The sequence below is a fragment of the Chelonia mydas genome, chromosome 14 (genome assembly GCF_015237465.2).
Source record: "Chelonia mydas isolate rCheMyd1 chromosome 14, rCheMyd1.pri.v2, whole genome shotgun sequence".
NCBI classification, from domain to species: domain Eukaryota; kingdom Metazoa; phylum Chordata; order Testudines; family Cheloniidae; genus Chelonia; species Chelonia mydas.
Genome location: NC_051254.2, coordinates 12,867,768 through 12,882,590, shown reverse-complemented (window position 1 = coordinate 12,882,590; position 14,823 = coordinate 12,867,768). Strand labels below are relative to the sequence as shown.

The window sequence follows — 14,823 nt, the reverse complement described above, 5'->3', positions numbered from 1 at the left end:
AAATCCCTTTGCTAGCCCAATACTTCTTCATAGCCCCATTCTCTCCACTGCAGGCCAAACACCTCTCCTTGTTTTTACTTCCAGTACTGTACTTGGCTACTCCCAGAAAAAGCTAGACTCTTCTTCTCAAACCAAACCATGTGGTGATTTTGTGCCTAAGTCTTGTAAACTCAAGTGGGCTAGGACCAGGTCTCATTCACAAAGGCCGGTTTTAGAAAAATCAAGGTTCAGACAAATTTAACTATCGAGTTTTAGCTTAAAATGCATTTTTAATGAGGCACTATACTGTCAACTATACTTCCATTAACTTGCTCCCATTGTTCAAACTGCCCACTGTAATTCCAGTTTTACAAACTGTTGATTCTGTTAGCTGCTTTAAGGATTAAAAATAATGCAAGACAGTTCCAGTACCCCTCAAGAAAATCAATGAACATCAGTGCTCAAAAGAACATGCAAGAATGGGGAAAATACCTCCAAAATATTCTGTCAGTTAACCTGTTTTGTCAGCTCAAGGCAGCAGGCTAGTCAAACAGCCTCTGAATTTTCTTCCAGACACTCATATGGATAATTCAAGTAAAATGTTCATGCTTTGGAAGCCCAGTAAATTAGAACAGCAGCTGTTCCATCTATTTCTGGAATATAACTTATTCATTGTCAAATACTGTAGTTACATTAATTTTTTAAATAGATTATAAGATGAAAGTTTAAGAATCAGTTTGACTGTAAATCAAAAATTTTATTCACTCTACTTTCTGAGCTATTACTTCTTAACACAGAAACATAATGCTGACGCATTGGTTTATGACCTCTAGAGATAATAGTTCAAATCCACTCAGATTACATGGGAAGTGAATTTCACTGCAATACCTGAGTCCTTTCTAGATATGTCATATCACACAGTAACTCAACATTAAAAAAAACTTGTAATCGTAATTCTCAAGGGTAAACTAAAAAAACCACCACCTGATCCAGTTGTAAAGGACTGCACATATGGAAAACTTGTTTGTGAATGTTTGTTCAAATAATGCTAGCCCAGTACTTAATCAAGCTGTGTGCTTTGCAAGAACTATTTTAGGTAAAGCAACCTATTATCGCGGTGTGTCAAGTACAGCAACCACTTTCCATCATTCCTTTGTGATGCACTGAGTCAGACCTTTCTGCATCATTAGCATTTACAACACAATAACTGCAGTGCTCTTATGCTCAGCACAATACTAAAACAAAAACCACAACAGCCATTTAATTTTAAAGAATTTTAATACAAACTTAATATAAACTATTTCAGTCCCTCTTAACATGTAAGACACTGACTCAAAATACTTTTATACCATTTTTTCAAGTATTGCACAATGTAGGTACAAAATTAATATATACGATTACATTTTCTTCCATAATATATAGCAAAAATCTTTAAACTTTAACAGAAAATACAATTTGTGTTTCTTTTTGAAAAAAGCAAATATTTCGTACATTTTAATTCCACCACTAAGGAATATTCTGTACACTTTAAATTTTTTTTTAGAATAATTGATGTCTAAGATGGATATTTTACAATTTCAGTAAAAAAAATACAACATGAAGCTGCTGCAGCTCTCACAGATCACTGTAGTAAAAAGATATAAATGCAATACCATGTTGTAGAAACAATATATATACTCTGATATTTTACAAACTTTGTACTAAATTAAATTATACAATTAGAAAAAGACCAATAAACCCACTTATTAGTGCCTCTATATATATATACATATATATATAAATATATATATATATATATATAAAAAAAATCAGCCATGTCCTTGCTATATCTTAAATACTGTAAGAGGCCATATTTTGAGTATATTTTTTAATGTACAGTCAGTATAAAATAACTTTGTGCTTGGCTGGCAAATGAAAAAAGATGCATGTTGTATTTATCTAACCAAGCTTGAATGTATTCATACTACAAGCTTTAAAAAAGTCTCAAGAAGTGGAAAAAAAGATACACCCTTGGGTACGTGCATTTGAACTTGTACAATAGGATTTATTTGAATTTCATTTTTGTTTTATTTTTAGTTAGCCATAACAGGCTGGAATTGCTGGTTAGAATACTGCATGTTGTTTAAGCTAAAATTCAAGCCATCAACAAAAGACTTCTCATTTAGACCTCCATAGGCTGCAAACATATCAAAGGCATTACTGTACTGGAGAGGACTGAGGTTAAGGGGGCTGTCACCAGGAAATATGCTACTGGTATTACCTTGACCCTGCATGTTAGGGAAAATGAACTCCTTTGCATTAGGAGAAAGGGCAGAAGTCTTCTGCTGTTGCTGCTGCTGCTGACTGCCTAGGCCAAGCCCATAGAGCGAGTGCATGGAGGAGGAAAGGGCTTTCTGCTTCAACAAGTCATTGACATTCAAGCCAAGGTTGGTGGGAGAAGTGCGGGCGACCTTGTTGCTACGGCCGCTATTCTTCATTTTGGTCGAGCCAAACTTGGTGGCAGCAAATGTGGCAGTGGTGAAGGTTAAAGGCTGAGTGGAGCGGGGCATGAAAGTTGGGCTCACAGCAGCAGAGTGACCAAAGGGAGGAGAAGGAGAGCTAGACACTGAAGATGCTGGGTCACTAATTGGCATGAACACCTGGGCCTCTGGGTTAAAGCTGTTCTTGATTTCCTTATCCAACTCACATCCATTTTCATTATCATCCACATAAAGCACTTTCACTGGTCCCTTTTCACCAATTTGATATGAAACCTCAAATGGGTCAATCCAAACACTAAGATCCTGAGGCAGGTTGCCGCGAACATCATCAATGTCCAAACCACTCTCTTTGGATGCTTGTTCTATGACTGGGTCCACTTTCTCCCCTACATGTATACATCTATACCCTGATCCTTTGTATGGCTTTTCCGGATACCAGTGCCCTTCATACTTCTTTTTAAGAAGTCTTTCAAGCTCTTCACCAAAAATGTTGACACGTCGTCTGGGAAGCTTATTGTACAAATATGAAATAATAAAATTGAGTGCTACTTGGATTTCAACCTGCATAGCTGCTATGCCAAAGTTTAATGTCTGTTTCAAAACCCAAAGGAAAAAAGTGTTCAAGATGCCACAGGGAAACAAAATTTCATTCAAAGTGCTGATTCTAGTAGATTATTATCCTTCACCTTGAGTGTTCTTGTTCCTTTAAGAAAAAACAAAAGCAAATATATCCAAATAAGGAAAGCGTAAGATCAGGCTCCAAAGCCTAATATTTTGGTCTCTCACTCTACCTAGAATAGGTTATTTCCCATCAGAAGACATTTGTAACATATTGCCTTTGAACATGACAGTTAAAACGGAGGACCTCAAATACATTCTGCAGAACTTATAAACAATACTATGGAAGATGCATTAGGAAGGTGTTTAATGAGTACAGCATAAGTCATTTCAAAATCATTTGAGCTTGCAGTTCAGCCCTTAAGTTATTTGCAAAGTAGCAAGTGTGTGTCTAGGACGTCATAGCAATGCTAACCGTGCCAGGCCTGTCAGGGGTTCAATTACCAACCCCATATTCTGGGTGATTTATAGAACTCAGCTGCAAAATTTAGCACCAAGCTATTAATTTAGTGTAAAAGGTCTCAGTCAAAGAACCAGTTCTCATTTTAAGGTTTGCAAACATATCAGTTGGGCTTTAAGTTACAGATATACTAAAAAAATATCTACTGGTTGTTTTAGATGCATTTTGGCACTTGTATAATTTAACTATGCCACATATATCGTTTTAAGTCAAAGCCAAACACCTGCACCAACTGTGCATTTGATGGAAAAATACAACTGAAAAGTGTCTACTGACCAAGGAAAGGTATTCTTTTCCTCTCCCTCTAGAACTATTATAAGAATACTTTAAACACACACTGTGCACACACAATACAGCAAATACACATTTTCAGTCTTAATTATGGCTGGTAGTAATGGTCAATGAATCCATTCCTATCTACTGGTTCAAAAATTTTCATCTTCTATAAAACTGGTTAAATATCAGCTAAATGCACATTTTAAAACAAATCAACATATATGGGAATTTTATAAAGCTATTATAGCGAATAGGGTCAATCCTCATTTTCATGAGATTGCCTCTCTCCCTCTTCAGATTTTATACTGTATATAAAATGGAGCCATGGAAGTCACTCCTTCATTAAGGGTATAACAGAAATTCACATAAATATACAGTTAAAACAAGGGACAAGAGCAATATATAAAATAACATGCCTTGCTACTGAAAATCCTGCAATACCTTAGTATAACAGTCTGATTTAAAGATGGAGTTTCAATCATAGCTTAAGCAAAAAAAACAATACATTTTGAGTTAACACCTACAGCAGTATTTTACCTAAAAGTTTTTTGTTTGGCACAGCATAACAATTATTTACAAAATTTAGTAAATCAGTCATTAAGGAACTGGAAAAGTCAAAGCCAATTTCCAAATTCTGCAATCCCTTTTTATTTCCTGCCCCAATTGGGTAGTTTTGCAAAGTTTAACCCCATTTTAAAGCCTCCTTTAATCTCCCCCCTCTTCCCCCTCAAACATGATATGGGAACAGCCTGAGAGGCTGTATGATAAGGCGACCTTTAAACATTTGCTGGATCAGCACTGGGCGGGGATAAGGAAAGATCAAGGGCAAACAGAAGATATTTACAAAAGGGGACTAATTCGGTATGGAAAAAGTTGATTGGGGTAGTTAAAAGGGACACTAAAAATGATTTATTAATCCATCTGTTTCATCTCCCCTTCCCAATGTCCTTTAGGATAAAATGATTCTCAAAAACACCGAGCAGAAACTACAAATTCTTGTAAGCCCCAAAATTGAGCCGTGGTACAAGCAACTGAATAAACCAAACAGCTTGAACACTGCAAACAGGTGTTTGTTTTTTTTAAAAGGAGGATGACATTTCTAAGGTATCTAAGCATGTTAATTATTCTAATGGCAATGGCGGTGGGGGTTAAAAACAAGAGCCTTAAGCACTGTGTGGGGAGTTACATAACCAGACAGTTGGGTCTCATTAGATTTCTGCTCACAGCCCTGGGAGCTCTACCAGCAGCAAGAGAAGGAGGAAGAGCATTTTCTGAGTCCACAAGAGACAAAATGAAGGGGAAGAGGGATGACTGGAGAGAAAGGGGATAAGCCAGGCACTCTCTCCTGCACTAGCAAGGCCAATACCCAGTTCTCCTGTGTACCCCACTCCCAGTGACACCCCTCAACCTTCGCTTGATTAGGCAGGGCCCTAAAGGCTGTTAGTGCTGGTTAAAATGCCCAAGCACAACGATATATATGAGTCAGTTTATGCAAAACTCACTCCTCTGAACCATGATGTGTAAAATGAACCCCTCTGGGAGGGTCCTCGCACCCCACACCATGGCTTTGCCACTGACCGAAGTACCTCTATGCAATTGTGTCAGGCCCTACCCACATTCTCATTGCCCCGATCCCCACCCCCCCCACAGGACTGGGTCAATCCCACTCCCCTGGTCCTTGCTCCTTCTCCCCCATGGGTTTGTGCCAACCTCCCCCCCAAACTCAGCTCCACAGCCCCTCCCCACACGGGACCATGCCAACCCCCCCCGACTCCAGCTCCATAGCCCTTCCCCGCATGAGGCTGTGCCAACCCCCCCACTCCTGCTCCACAGCCCCCCCCCCACAGGGCTGTGCCAACCCCCCCACCACGAGGCTGTGCCAACCCCCCGCAACTCGGCTCCATAGCCCTCCCACCCATGGGACCATGCCAACCCCCGCCACTCCGGCTCCATAGCCCTCCCCCTCATGGGGCCATGCCAACCCCCCTCTCCAGCTCCACTGGGCTGTGCCAAACTCCCCCAGCTCCACCCCCCCCCCCCACACAGGGCTGTGCCAACCCCCCGACCCCAGCTCTACAGCCCTCACCCCCCACGGGGCCATGACAACATCCCCCCTTCCGGCTTCAAAGCCCTCCCCCTCACGGGGCTCTGCCAACCCCTCTCTCCAGCTCCACAGCCCTCCTGCATGGGGCTGTGCCAACCCCACTCTCAACACCCCCCCAGGAGTGTGCCAACCCCCCCCACCTCCACAGCCCTCCCTCCCCCCCAGGGGCGTGCCAACCCCCCCCCGAGCTCCACAGCCCTCCCTCCCCCCCAGGGGCGTGCCAACCCCCCCCGAGCTCCACAGCCCTTTCCCCCCTCCCCCCCCGGCTCCACAGCCCTTCCCCCCCAGGGGGGCATGCCAACCCTCCCCCCCCGCTCCACAGCCCTTCCCCCCCGGGGGGGGCGTGCCAACCCTCCCCCCCCGCTCCACAGCCCTTCCCCCCGGGGGGGCGTGCCAACCCTCCCCCCCCCGCTCCACAGCCCTCGCTCCCCCCAGGGGGCGTGCCAACCCCCCTCCCCTGCCCGTCCCCCCCCCGTGGCGTGCCAACCCCCCTGCCCGTCCCCCCCTGTGGCGTGCCAACCCCCCTCCCCTGCCCGTCCCCCCCCGTGGCGTGCCAACCCCCCTGCCCGCCAACCCCCCGTGGCGTGCCAACCCCCCTCCCCCTCCCCTGCCCGTCCCCCCCGTGTGCCAACCCCCCTCCCCCTCCCCTGCCCGTCCCCCCCCGTGTGCCAACCCCCCTCCCCCTCCCCTGCCCGTCCCCCCCCGCCCTTCCCCCCCGCGTGCCAACTCCCCTCCCCCTCCACTACCCTTCCCCCCCCGCGTGCCAACCCCCCTCCCCCTCCCCTACCCTTCCCCCCCCGCGTGCCAACCCCCCTCCCCCTCCACTACCCTTCCCCCCCCCGCGTGCCAACCCCCCTCCCCCTCCACTACCCTTCCCCCCCGCGTGCCAACCCCCCTCCACTACCCTTCCCCCCCGCGTGCCAACCCCCCTCCACTACCCTTCCCCCCCCCGCGTGTGCCAGCCCCCCTCCACTACCCTTCCCCCCCCCGCGTGTGCCAGCCCCCCCACTGCCCTCCCCCCCGCTCTACTGCCCCTCCCGGGCTGTGCCGGCACCTCATTCACAGCCACCTCACCGCGTCTGTTCCCCCGCCCCGGACCCTAGCGAGCCCGCCCAGCCGGCACTCGCCCCCGAGCCGGCGGCGGGAGAGCGGCCCCGGCGAGCGGTACTCACCCGGGGTGGGTGTAGGGGGTAGTGCAAACAGTCCCAGTGAGCGTGCGGGGGGCTCAGTGCCGAAGCCCCATATCCCAGAGCCGGCTCGCTGCGGGGGAGGGGGGGAGGCTGCCCTGCTCACACCCCGGGACGGGCGCGCTCCGCCACAGCAGCTTCACTCCTTCTCCAGCGGGGGGCTCCCACCGCGCCCGTATATATCGCCTCCCTTGCCCCGCCCCCCCGTCCGGCCCCGCCCCCAGCGCGCTGCCGTGCCCTGCGTGCCCCTCCCACCGCCATGACCTGCCGACCCCTCCCCTGCCTGCTCCTCCCTCTCAACCCCCTACCCCTGCCTACACCCCTGCCCATCCCTCACACCCACACCCTGCCTGGCCCCTTCTCCTCCCAACCCATCTGCCCCCTCCTGCTTCCATCCCCCTGCCTGCCCCTCCCTCTCAACCCCCTTCCCCTGCCTACACCCCTGCCCATCCCTCACACCCACACCCTGCCTGGCCCCTTCTCCTCCCAACCCATCTGCCCCCTCCTGCTCCCATCCCCCTGCCTGCTCCTCCCTCTCAACCCCCTTCCCCTGCCTACACCCCTGCCCATCCCTCACACCCACACCCTGCCTGGCCCCTCCTTCTCCCATCCCCCTCCCACCACTCTGCCTGGCCCCTTCTTCTACCAACTCTGCTGATACTGCCTACCCCCTCCCTCTCTCCCATATACCTGTCTGTCCCACCCAACGCCCTCCCACTCCCGAGCCCCTTCTCCTCCCAACCCTTATACCCCCTGCCTATTCCTTCCCTCTCCCGTATACCTGCCTTCTGCATCCAACACCCACCCCCATTCCTTACCTCTGCCTGACCCCTCCCATGCTCCTCCTTCCCACACCTTGATTGATTCCTCCTGCCCTATTCCCCCTCCCACTGCCCTGCCTGGCCCTTCCTCACCTGCCATTCCCCTGCCTCCTCCATCTCCCTTCCCCCTGTAACCTTCCTTCCCCTGCCGCTTTCCCTTGATTATCCCCTAATTCCTCCCTATATACCCCTCTCTCCCATCCCTACTGCTGTGCATCCCATCCTCTTCCTAGCTCTTTATCCCCCCCCTTCTCCATACATTGTCTCCCATCCCCATCTCGTTCTCTACTACCTCCCTGTATATCCCCCCCCCAGCTCTCTCCTTCCCCCTAAATCTATCTACTCCTCCCTGTGCTTCCACCCAAGTTCCATATACCCTCGCCCCATTCCCTTTGTGTCCCATCCCCCCCCATCTCAGGGGCCGGGGAGGAGTGTCCGCCCTCTACGTCAACTCATTCACCCCCTCCCCCCCTTTCTCCCCTCCCATCCCCAGAGCCTGGCTGCATCAACACCCTACGTCACCGCCTTCAGTAATGGAGGCAGCCTGCGTGGAACTACAACTCCCATGATCTCTGGGGTGCCTGGGAAGGAAGCGCCCTGGAAGGCGGCGGGAGGGGAGAACCGATTGGGGAGGGAGGGAGCTGGTGAGGTGAATGTGGCACAGTAAAGCGTTAATACACCCCCCCCCCCGCCGCCCCGAGAAGTGTTACTGCAGAGGCTGCCTGCTAGGGTCACCCTAGCCCGCTTTGTGGCCACTTCAAGGGCAAGGGGGCTGGCTGGGCCTGCCCCCTCCACCCCCTATCTTCCCTCTCCACAGGGATGGGGCATGGGGGGGGGGGGTGATGATGCAGGGAGCAGCCACACCTCCTGGTCTCCTGCCACGGGTTGCCAGAGGTGTCAGTCAGCAAGGGCCAAGGCCTGGCACCACCACTGGTGTCACCTCCTCCAATCAGTGTGAGCCTGTACTGCCACTGAGTCACCTGGGGGGGGGGGGGCAGGGAGAGAAGAAAAGGGAGGGTGAGGAAAGGAGGAAAAGAGTCGGAGGGGAGGCAGGAGGGAGGAGTTAGAGGGGGAAGACAAGGAGGGAGGGGAGGAAGGGAAAGAAGGATAGAGAAGGTGGGAAGCCTTGAAAAGCCATTGGGTGAGGAAAACTGTCACTCAGAGAGAGGGGGCTGGGAGGAAAGGGATGAGAAAAGAAAAGGGAGAGCAGGCAGAGATCCTCTTTCTATAGGAGCGACAGATGAGCCACACTAGGCCAGGCTCACTGCAGCTGATACCCCCTGCTGGGGGTGGGGGGTGGGGAGAGTTACATCCCCAGAATGTAGGGAGAGTGGGATGGGCAGAGTATTCAAAACCAGTTTTTGGGAGGGGCAGCCACAACCAGCACCCAGGAACACACCAGGTGATTGGAATGTAATTGTCTTCTGTATTTCTTTTTCTCCTTCTCCTCTTTTTTTTCCCTGCTAAAAATATTACCCACAGGTAGCAACGATGACCGATTGGCTAGATTCACTCCTTAGTAACCATCTGATTGGTCATTCAGTATCTAGGAGGAATACGTCAAACTTCAGTTTGGAGGGGAAATAATTAAAGGGGGGGGGTGGGGGAGAAAGAAAGAAGCAGTGAATGGAGTAGCCATCTCCTCACTTCCCCTATTCAGTGGCATTACCACGGAAAAACACCAGGCACAGGGCTGACTTGCCCAGGAGCAAGGAAAGCAGCACACAGCTGGTTAAGAAAGTTAAGCAGCAGCTAATCTAAAATGAGCTGTGTGCCTTAGTGAAAACAGGCAGATGCCAAAATGTTTGTAGAGAGCTTAATACAATGGGGCCCAGATCCTGATTTGGGCCCTTGGGCACTACCCACAAAAGAAATAGTAAAACAGAGCACTTGTTTACCTCTTAACTGGATAAAGACTAATGCTAGAGGCATATGATTTTAGATGGGGCCTTGCCACAACTAAAAACAAAAAAAAAATCATTGCATGTAACAAAGAATGCAGCACTGGTTCTGGGCTTCAGGAATGTCAAGAGTCCAAATATTCAGAAGCTGTTTCTCCTCACACACCAATGGAAATCAGGAATAGTACCATTTAATTCAATGGAGTGATATCAGATTAAAACCATTCTATGTGAGTGGAGAATCAGGCCCTCAGTATGCAGGCTCCTTAAAAGTCAGTTCACTGTTTTGTTTTTTAATATCAGTTGTGTGTATTATTAGGCTGCAATTGTGGTTTTAAACCTTAGTTTTTATGGCTAGCTTCAAACCAGACAATAAGCCAAATGAGCAGGAACAGTCTTTAGAAAACAAAATATAAACTGCCCCCTCCTTCTCCTTCTCTGTGTTTGTGTAATAATACAGAATTTTGGCATGAAGTCCCAGGAGAAATTTGAAAGTACTGGTCAGAAGAAACACCAGGACTCTTAAATCTTTGGAATCTAGAAGTTGGGATTCTCATGTTATCACAAGACTCCAGGAGCTGGGGTTTTAAAAAATCATCAAATATCACAAGACTCATGATAATATTGCAAGCATTTGCAATATTGGTACTGCTCCCATGAGTAATCGTTGCAGGATCTAGTCCCCAGTTGCAACTTAGGGACAGTGTGATTTTGTTTGTTTTTTTTGGGGGGGGGGCGGATTATTATTTTTACAATTTGATTTTAAAATAATGTGAAATAATTGCAAAAAGTAATTTCAAGTAAAAGGACAACGCTATATTTTTTAAATTAAAATATCATTGGGCTACTTGGGGCAACAACAAAAAAAAGGAATTGATTGTTTTTGCAACAGATTAGCAGGTGTCAATTGCTTCAATAAACATTCCATCATGTTATTTTGCTTAAGAGTGTAGTCTCAAAGGAGATGAAAGTAGGAGTTTTCCCCATCTAAGCAGCTTGTTGGGGAGCAGTAAAAAGCTACACACAACTTCATGGATCAGGTAATGGAAATGGCTTCTTTTCAGGTCCAATGATGAAGATAGGATTTTGGAGGCAGGAATCAGAATTAACCGTAGTAATACTGCCCCGCACTCCATCTCTAAATTTCAGTGCTTTCATTGCATTTATAAGTCACCAACTGGAAATCTGCTTAGCAAGCTGTCTTAAAAAACAAGAATTCTGTTGCTGGGCTGCTAAACAAAATTGTGATGATCAAGCCTTAAAAGGTTATAAACATGGAAGCTTTTTCTTTTAAATGCTTTTAACATTAAATACATGAAACCGTTGTGATCTGAATTAAATACACAAAGCAAACAAATTCAGAATTAAGGCAGCTGTGGGATCCTTACCTCTTTTATAGTTCTACAGATGGAGATGGACATTTTTATAGTTTAATGAAAATGTTTAATGTAGTAATGCTATCATACACTACAGAAAAAATCATTACACTTTGGGACACATGGTTCTGACTGCAAGAAAAGATGCTAACGATAACCCTAACCTCTTCAGCAGGAAGAATGAAATGCACCTCCACAAGGAAGTCTGGACATTGTCCTTCATCTGTCTGGGAAGAGAACACTTTCTCCAACACTGTAGTGACTATTTTATGCCTTCCACATACAGTACATCAAAAGTAGGGTTCCATAATACTTTAATATAGAATTTCCAGAATCTTAAAAGATACAGGGTCTAATCCAGCATTCCTTGCACACCAAAAACTCTCAACTGATTTTAAACAAGAGTTTTGGGTTCACAAGGAACATGGAATTGTACCTACAATGTCTTTTATTTATTTTTATTAATATACAACAAAAAAAGCACCTATCCCTATGCTCTAGGGAAATCTTTTTAAAATAAAACCAATAAAAATATGCCCAGTAGCGAAACTTCATCCACATTACTAAGATAATCCAACCAGATGATTAATTTTAAGAGAAAACATGTATAGTGCCTTTTCCTTCCTGAAAAACCTAGCCCACCTTCTTCCCTACCAGACCAGCACAATATGAGCTATTTCAGACCAATGTGGGGAGGGAGAGTCAAAGGCCACAGGGGAAGCCCTATCAGCAGTTCCCTCTCTGTTAAATCGAAGTGGGGAGCTCCATCTTGAGCCCAGCCACCAAACACAACAGTGGTGGCAGTATCATGTGGTGGCTGCCATCTTGGCCAACACCAGAGATTGAATCAGGGACCTCTTAAGCTAAAATAAATGAATCGCTACAGCCTGAACTAAAGAGCTGAGCTCTATAGTGGAGAGTGGTAACAGACTCACATCTTCAGAGGGGAACATGTAATGTACAGCGACCAATGAGTTACAGTAGCATAGGGAGAGAGGTGGTCTCTGAAAAGACAGGACCCAAGCTATATGACAGGGGAGCTTGGGGCTTCATTTACTTACAGCAAATGGCAACAAAGGAAACTGAAAAGAACTCCAATGAAATAATGTGGAATCTCAGCAGAGCCAGCTTAATACACTAGGCTTGATTCTCCACTGCCTTCCTCTTGTGTAGTCATTTCCATCTGTGAAAAGTGAGGGCAAAGAGCTACAACATCACAATGGTTTTACACCCAATTTGCACAAAATGTAAATAATTCTATGACATACAAGGAAGGGGAGAATCAAGCTCACAGTGTGTATCCACCTTTATTTTGAATATTGATTTACAAATATGGCTGCAGCAAACATACTTTTCTAGAACACAGGCTTGCTGGATAAAACTTTATCTTCAGGGAGATCTTTTGTTTGTTTTTTTGTTAAATAAAGGACATTGTCAATGAGAGATACTATCACCACCATTAATTATTAAGGCTCCAGTTTAGGAAAACATCTCAATTCAGGACTGCATTTAAGCACTTGCTTAACTTGAAGCCAGTGGGATTTAAGCACATGCAGAAGTGCTGTCCTGAATAGGGATAGGTTTAAATAGACACCTAAGGGCTTTTACTCTTCACCTTTCCAACGTGTGTACTTTTTACATTTCACTCAAACTGGACAAACTATACGTAAATAGATTGGTTAGGTTTAGGATCAGGTCCTACCTTCACGTAGAGCCCCAGAGATTCGGCAAGGGCACAATGCTCTACCCACATACATTCAGTTGAAGGATCTGCCCCTTTGTTTGTTTCTAGTCCTGTTCACTTTCCAGTGCACACACTGGCCTAGTGCTGTTTGGCTTCACATAACACAGTAAAGGAATGTGTACATGTAGAACAAAAATACCTACCTCTTTTTCCCCAAAAAACAATCTAAATTTGGTACCTAAAATAATTGATAGTGCACCTTTTACATAAAGGTACTTGTGGGGTGGTTATAGAGTTCTGGGTCCTCACCGGTAAACCCACAAGTACCAAATTACAATGTAAAAGATTTACACTATCTTGGGAAAATGTATTATTAGTACTGTATAAATACAGTTAGCTTAAGTGAAGCAACATATTGAGAATTATCAGTATATTGATATACACACAGAATTTATTCTCACTATCCACATCTTCAGTGACTATGTCTTTTGATCTTCTCCTGTGAGTGAATGCAGCCTTTTGCAGAGTATATAACATTTACGCTGATAATCAAACAAAGCTTTGTAGGGTACAGGACTGAAGCAGACACAGTCTCTTTTTAAATGCTTTTCTTTGTGGAAGCAAATCTCTCCTTTCAGCCGGGATTGGGGCTTGGATTTGGAAAATATTGAATGTATTTCCCCTGTATGCCCCCCCCAACACACACATTTCTACCCTTGCAGCAGCTTTTAACACACTTATCCCTATTATCTAAAACGTGACCAGCGTCATGCATCCTGATTGCTCTCCCACACATTTCTCCTGTTACTGTGATCCTGAAATGTAGAGTAGATTCTCTTATATTTAACTTTATCAACTCAGGCAATAACTTCTCCATAAACGTGACTGCATCAGATGCTGCTTAACTTTAAAAGATCTTTGACCACCACTTCCGAAGGACTTCTATCAGGCTCAGTCAGTGGAAGAACAGTGGAAGTGTAAAACTGCTTTAACAAAGTGAAAAATCAGGCCTATAAAATGTGGAATAACTATCAGCGGAGAAGTTCCGACAAAGTGGTGATGTTCTAGGGCTTTGAGGTGGACTGCATGAGACAAGTCTTGACTTTATTGTGAGATCCAGTTTTAGGTCTTTGCTGGTGTTAGTAGCCATGGTGATAATGAAGTAGGAACTGAGATAAATAAAGACAGTCTCTGGAATGTGGAAAAAGTGATTTTTCTGTAGCTGTCACTAAAGATTTCACCAGCAGGACTGATGAGTAGTGAAGACATTTTATTTTCTATAGATAATTTGAGTGGTCACTCAAACAAGTAATTCAAAGTGATTGGATTCTGTTGCAGAGATCATTATTTGGGTCTGGAAACAATTCATTTCAGGGTCTTCTTCAGGTCAAGATTCATATTTGGGTTTTATATTGGGTTATTATATCCAAAGGAGAACAAATTACCTTTCTCCAGTGTCTAGAAGCTGTGGAGTCCTGTTCCAAAATCCAATGACGTTAATGAGAGTCTTTCATTGGTTCACATTCTAGATGCATCGCTATCAAGAGCTTGAGCTTGAATATCAAGGGTCAGGAGTCAACATGCCAGTATGGTTACATCCAGCACCTTGCAATCAGTTCACTATGGAAAAACTTCTCCAAGCCTGTGTTGTCTTTGCAGGATAGGCACAACTGATTTTTATAAAATGGCATTAAACACCACTAAGGAATATGCTCTGTTTTACAAAGCACTGCTGTGCCTATAAGGAAAAGGTGATCTGTCATTCAGCAGCAGTGTGCTGGGACAGGGGGGTGGGGGTGGTCTCTGTTAATCTAAAGTGAGATGGTATCAAAGTTGCCTCTTCCTTGGGAAAAATCATGAGAGTCTTGGGCAAGACACAGAATTCAGTTGCTGGCTTAGACAGAGGAATAAAAATAGGACAAACTTGACATCCTTTT

General features: G+C 46.0%; 1 protein-coding gene across 1 annotated transcript; it reads right to left on the bottom strand.

The window, feature by feature from the left end:
- Positions 1-1,238: 1,238 nt before the first annotated feature.
- On the bottom strand, positions 1,239-7,300 carry TOB1 (transducer of ERBB2, 1). The gene is made up of 2 exons (XM_037914350.2): positions 7,090-7,300; positions 1,239-3,162 (listed from the first exon to the last, which is right to left on the bottom strand). Exon 2 carries the CDS (start codon positions 3,024-3,026, stop codon positions 2,052-2,054), a length of 975 nt encoding a protein of 324 aa, XP_037770278.1. The 5' UTR covers positions 3,027-3,162; positions 7,090-7,300; the 3' UTR covers positions 1,239-2,051.
- Between the last annotated feature and the right edge of the window lie 7,523 nt (positions 7,301-14,823).

Excerpts from the sequence above, each read along its gene's own strand:
- TOB1 (XM_037914350.2), bottom strand. The coding sequence starts at position 3,026 with ATGCAGGTTGAAATCCAAGTAGCACTCAATTTTATTATTTCATATTTG.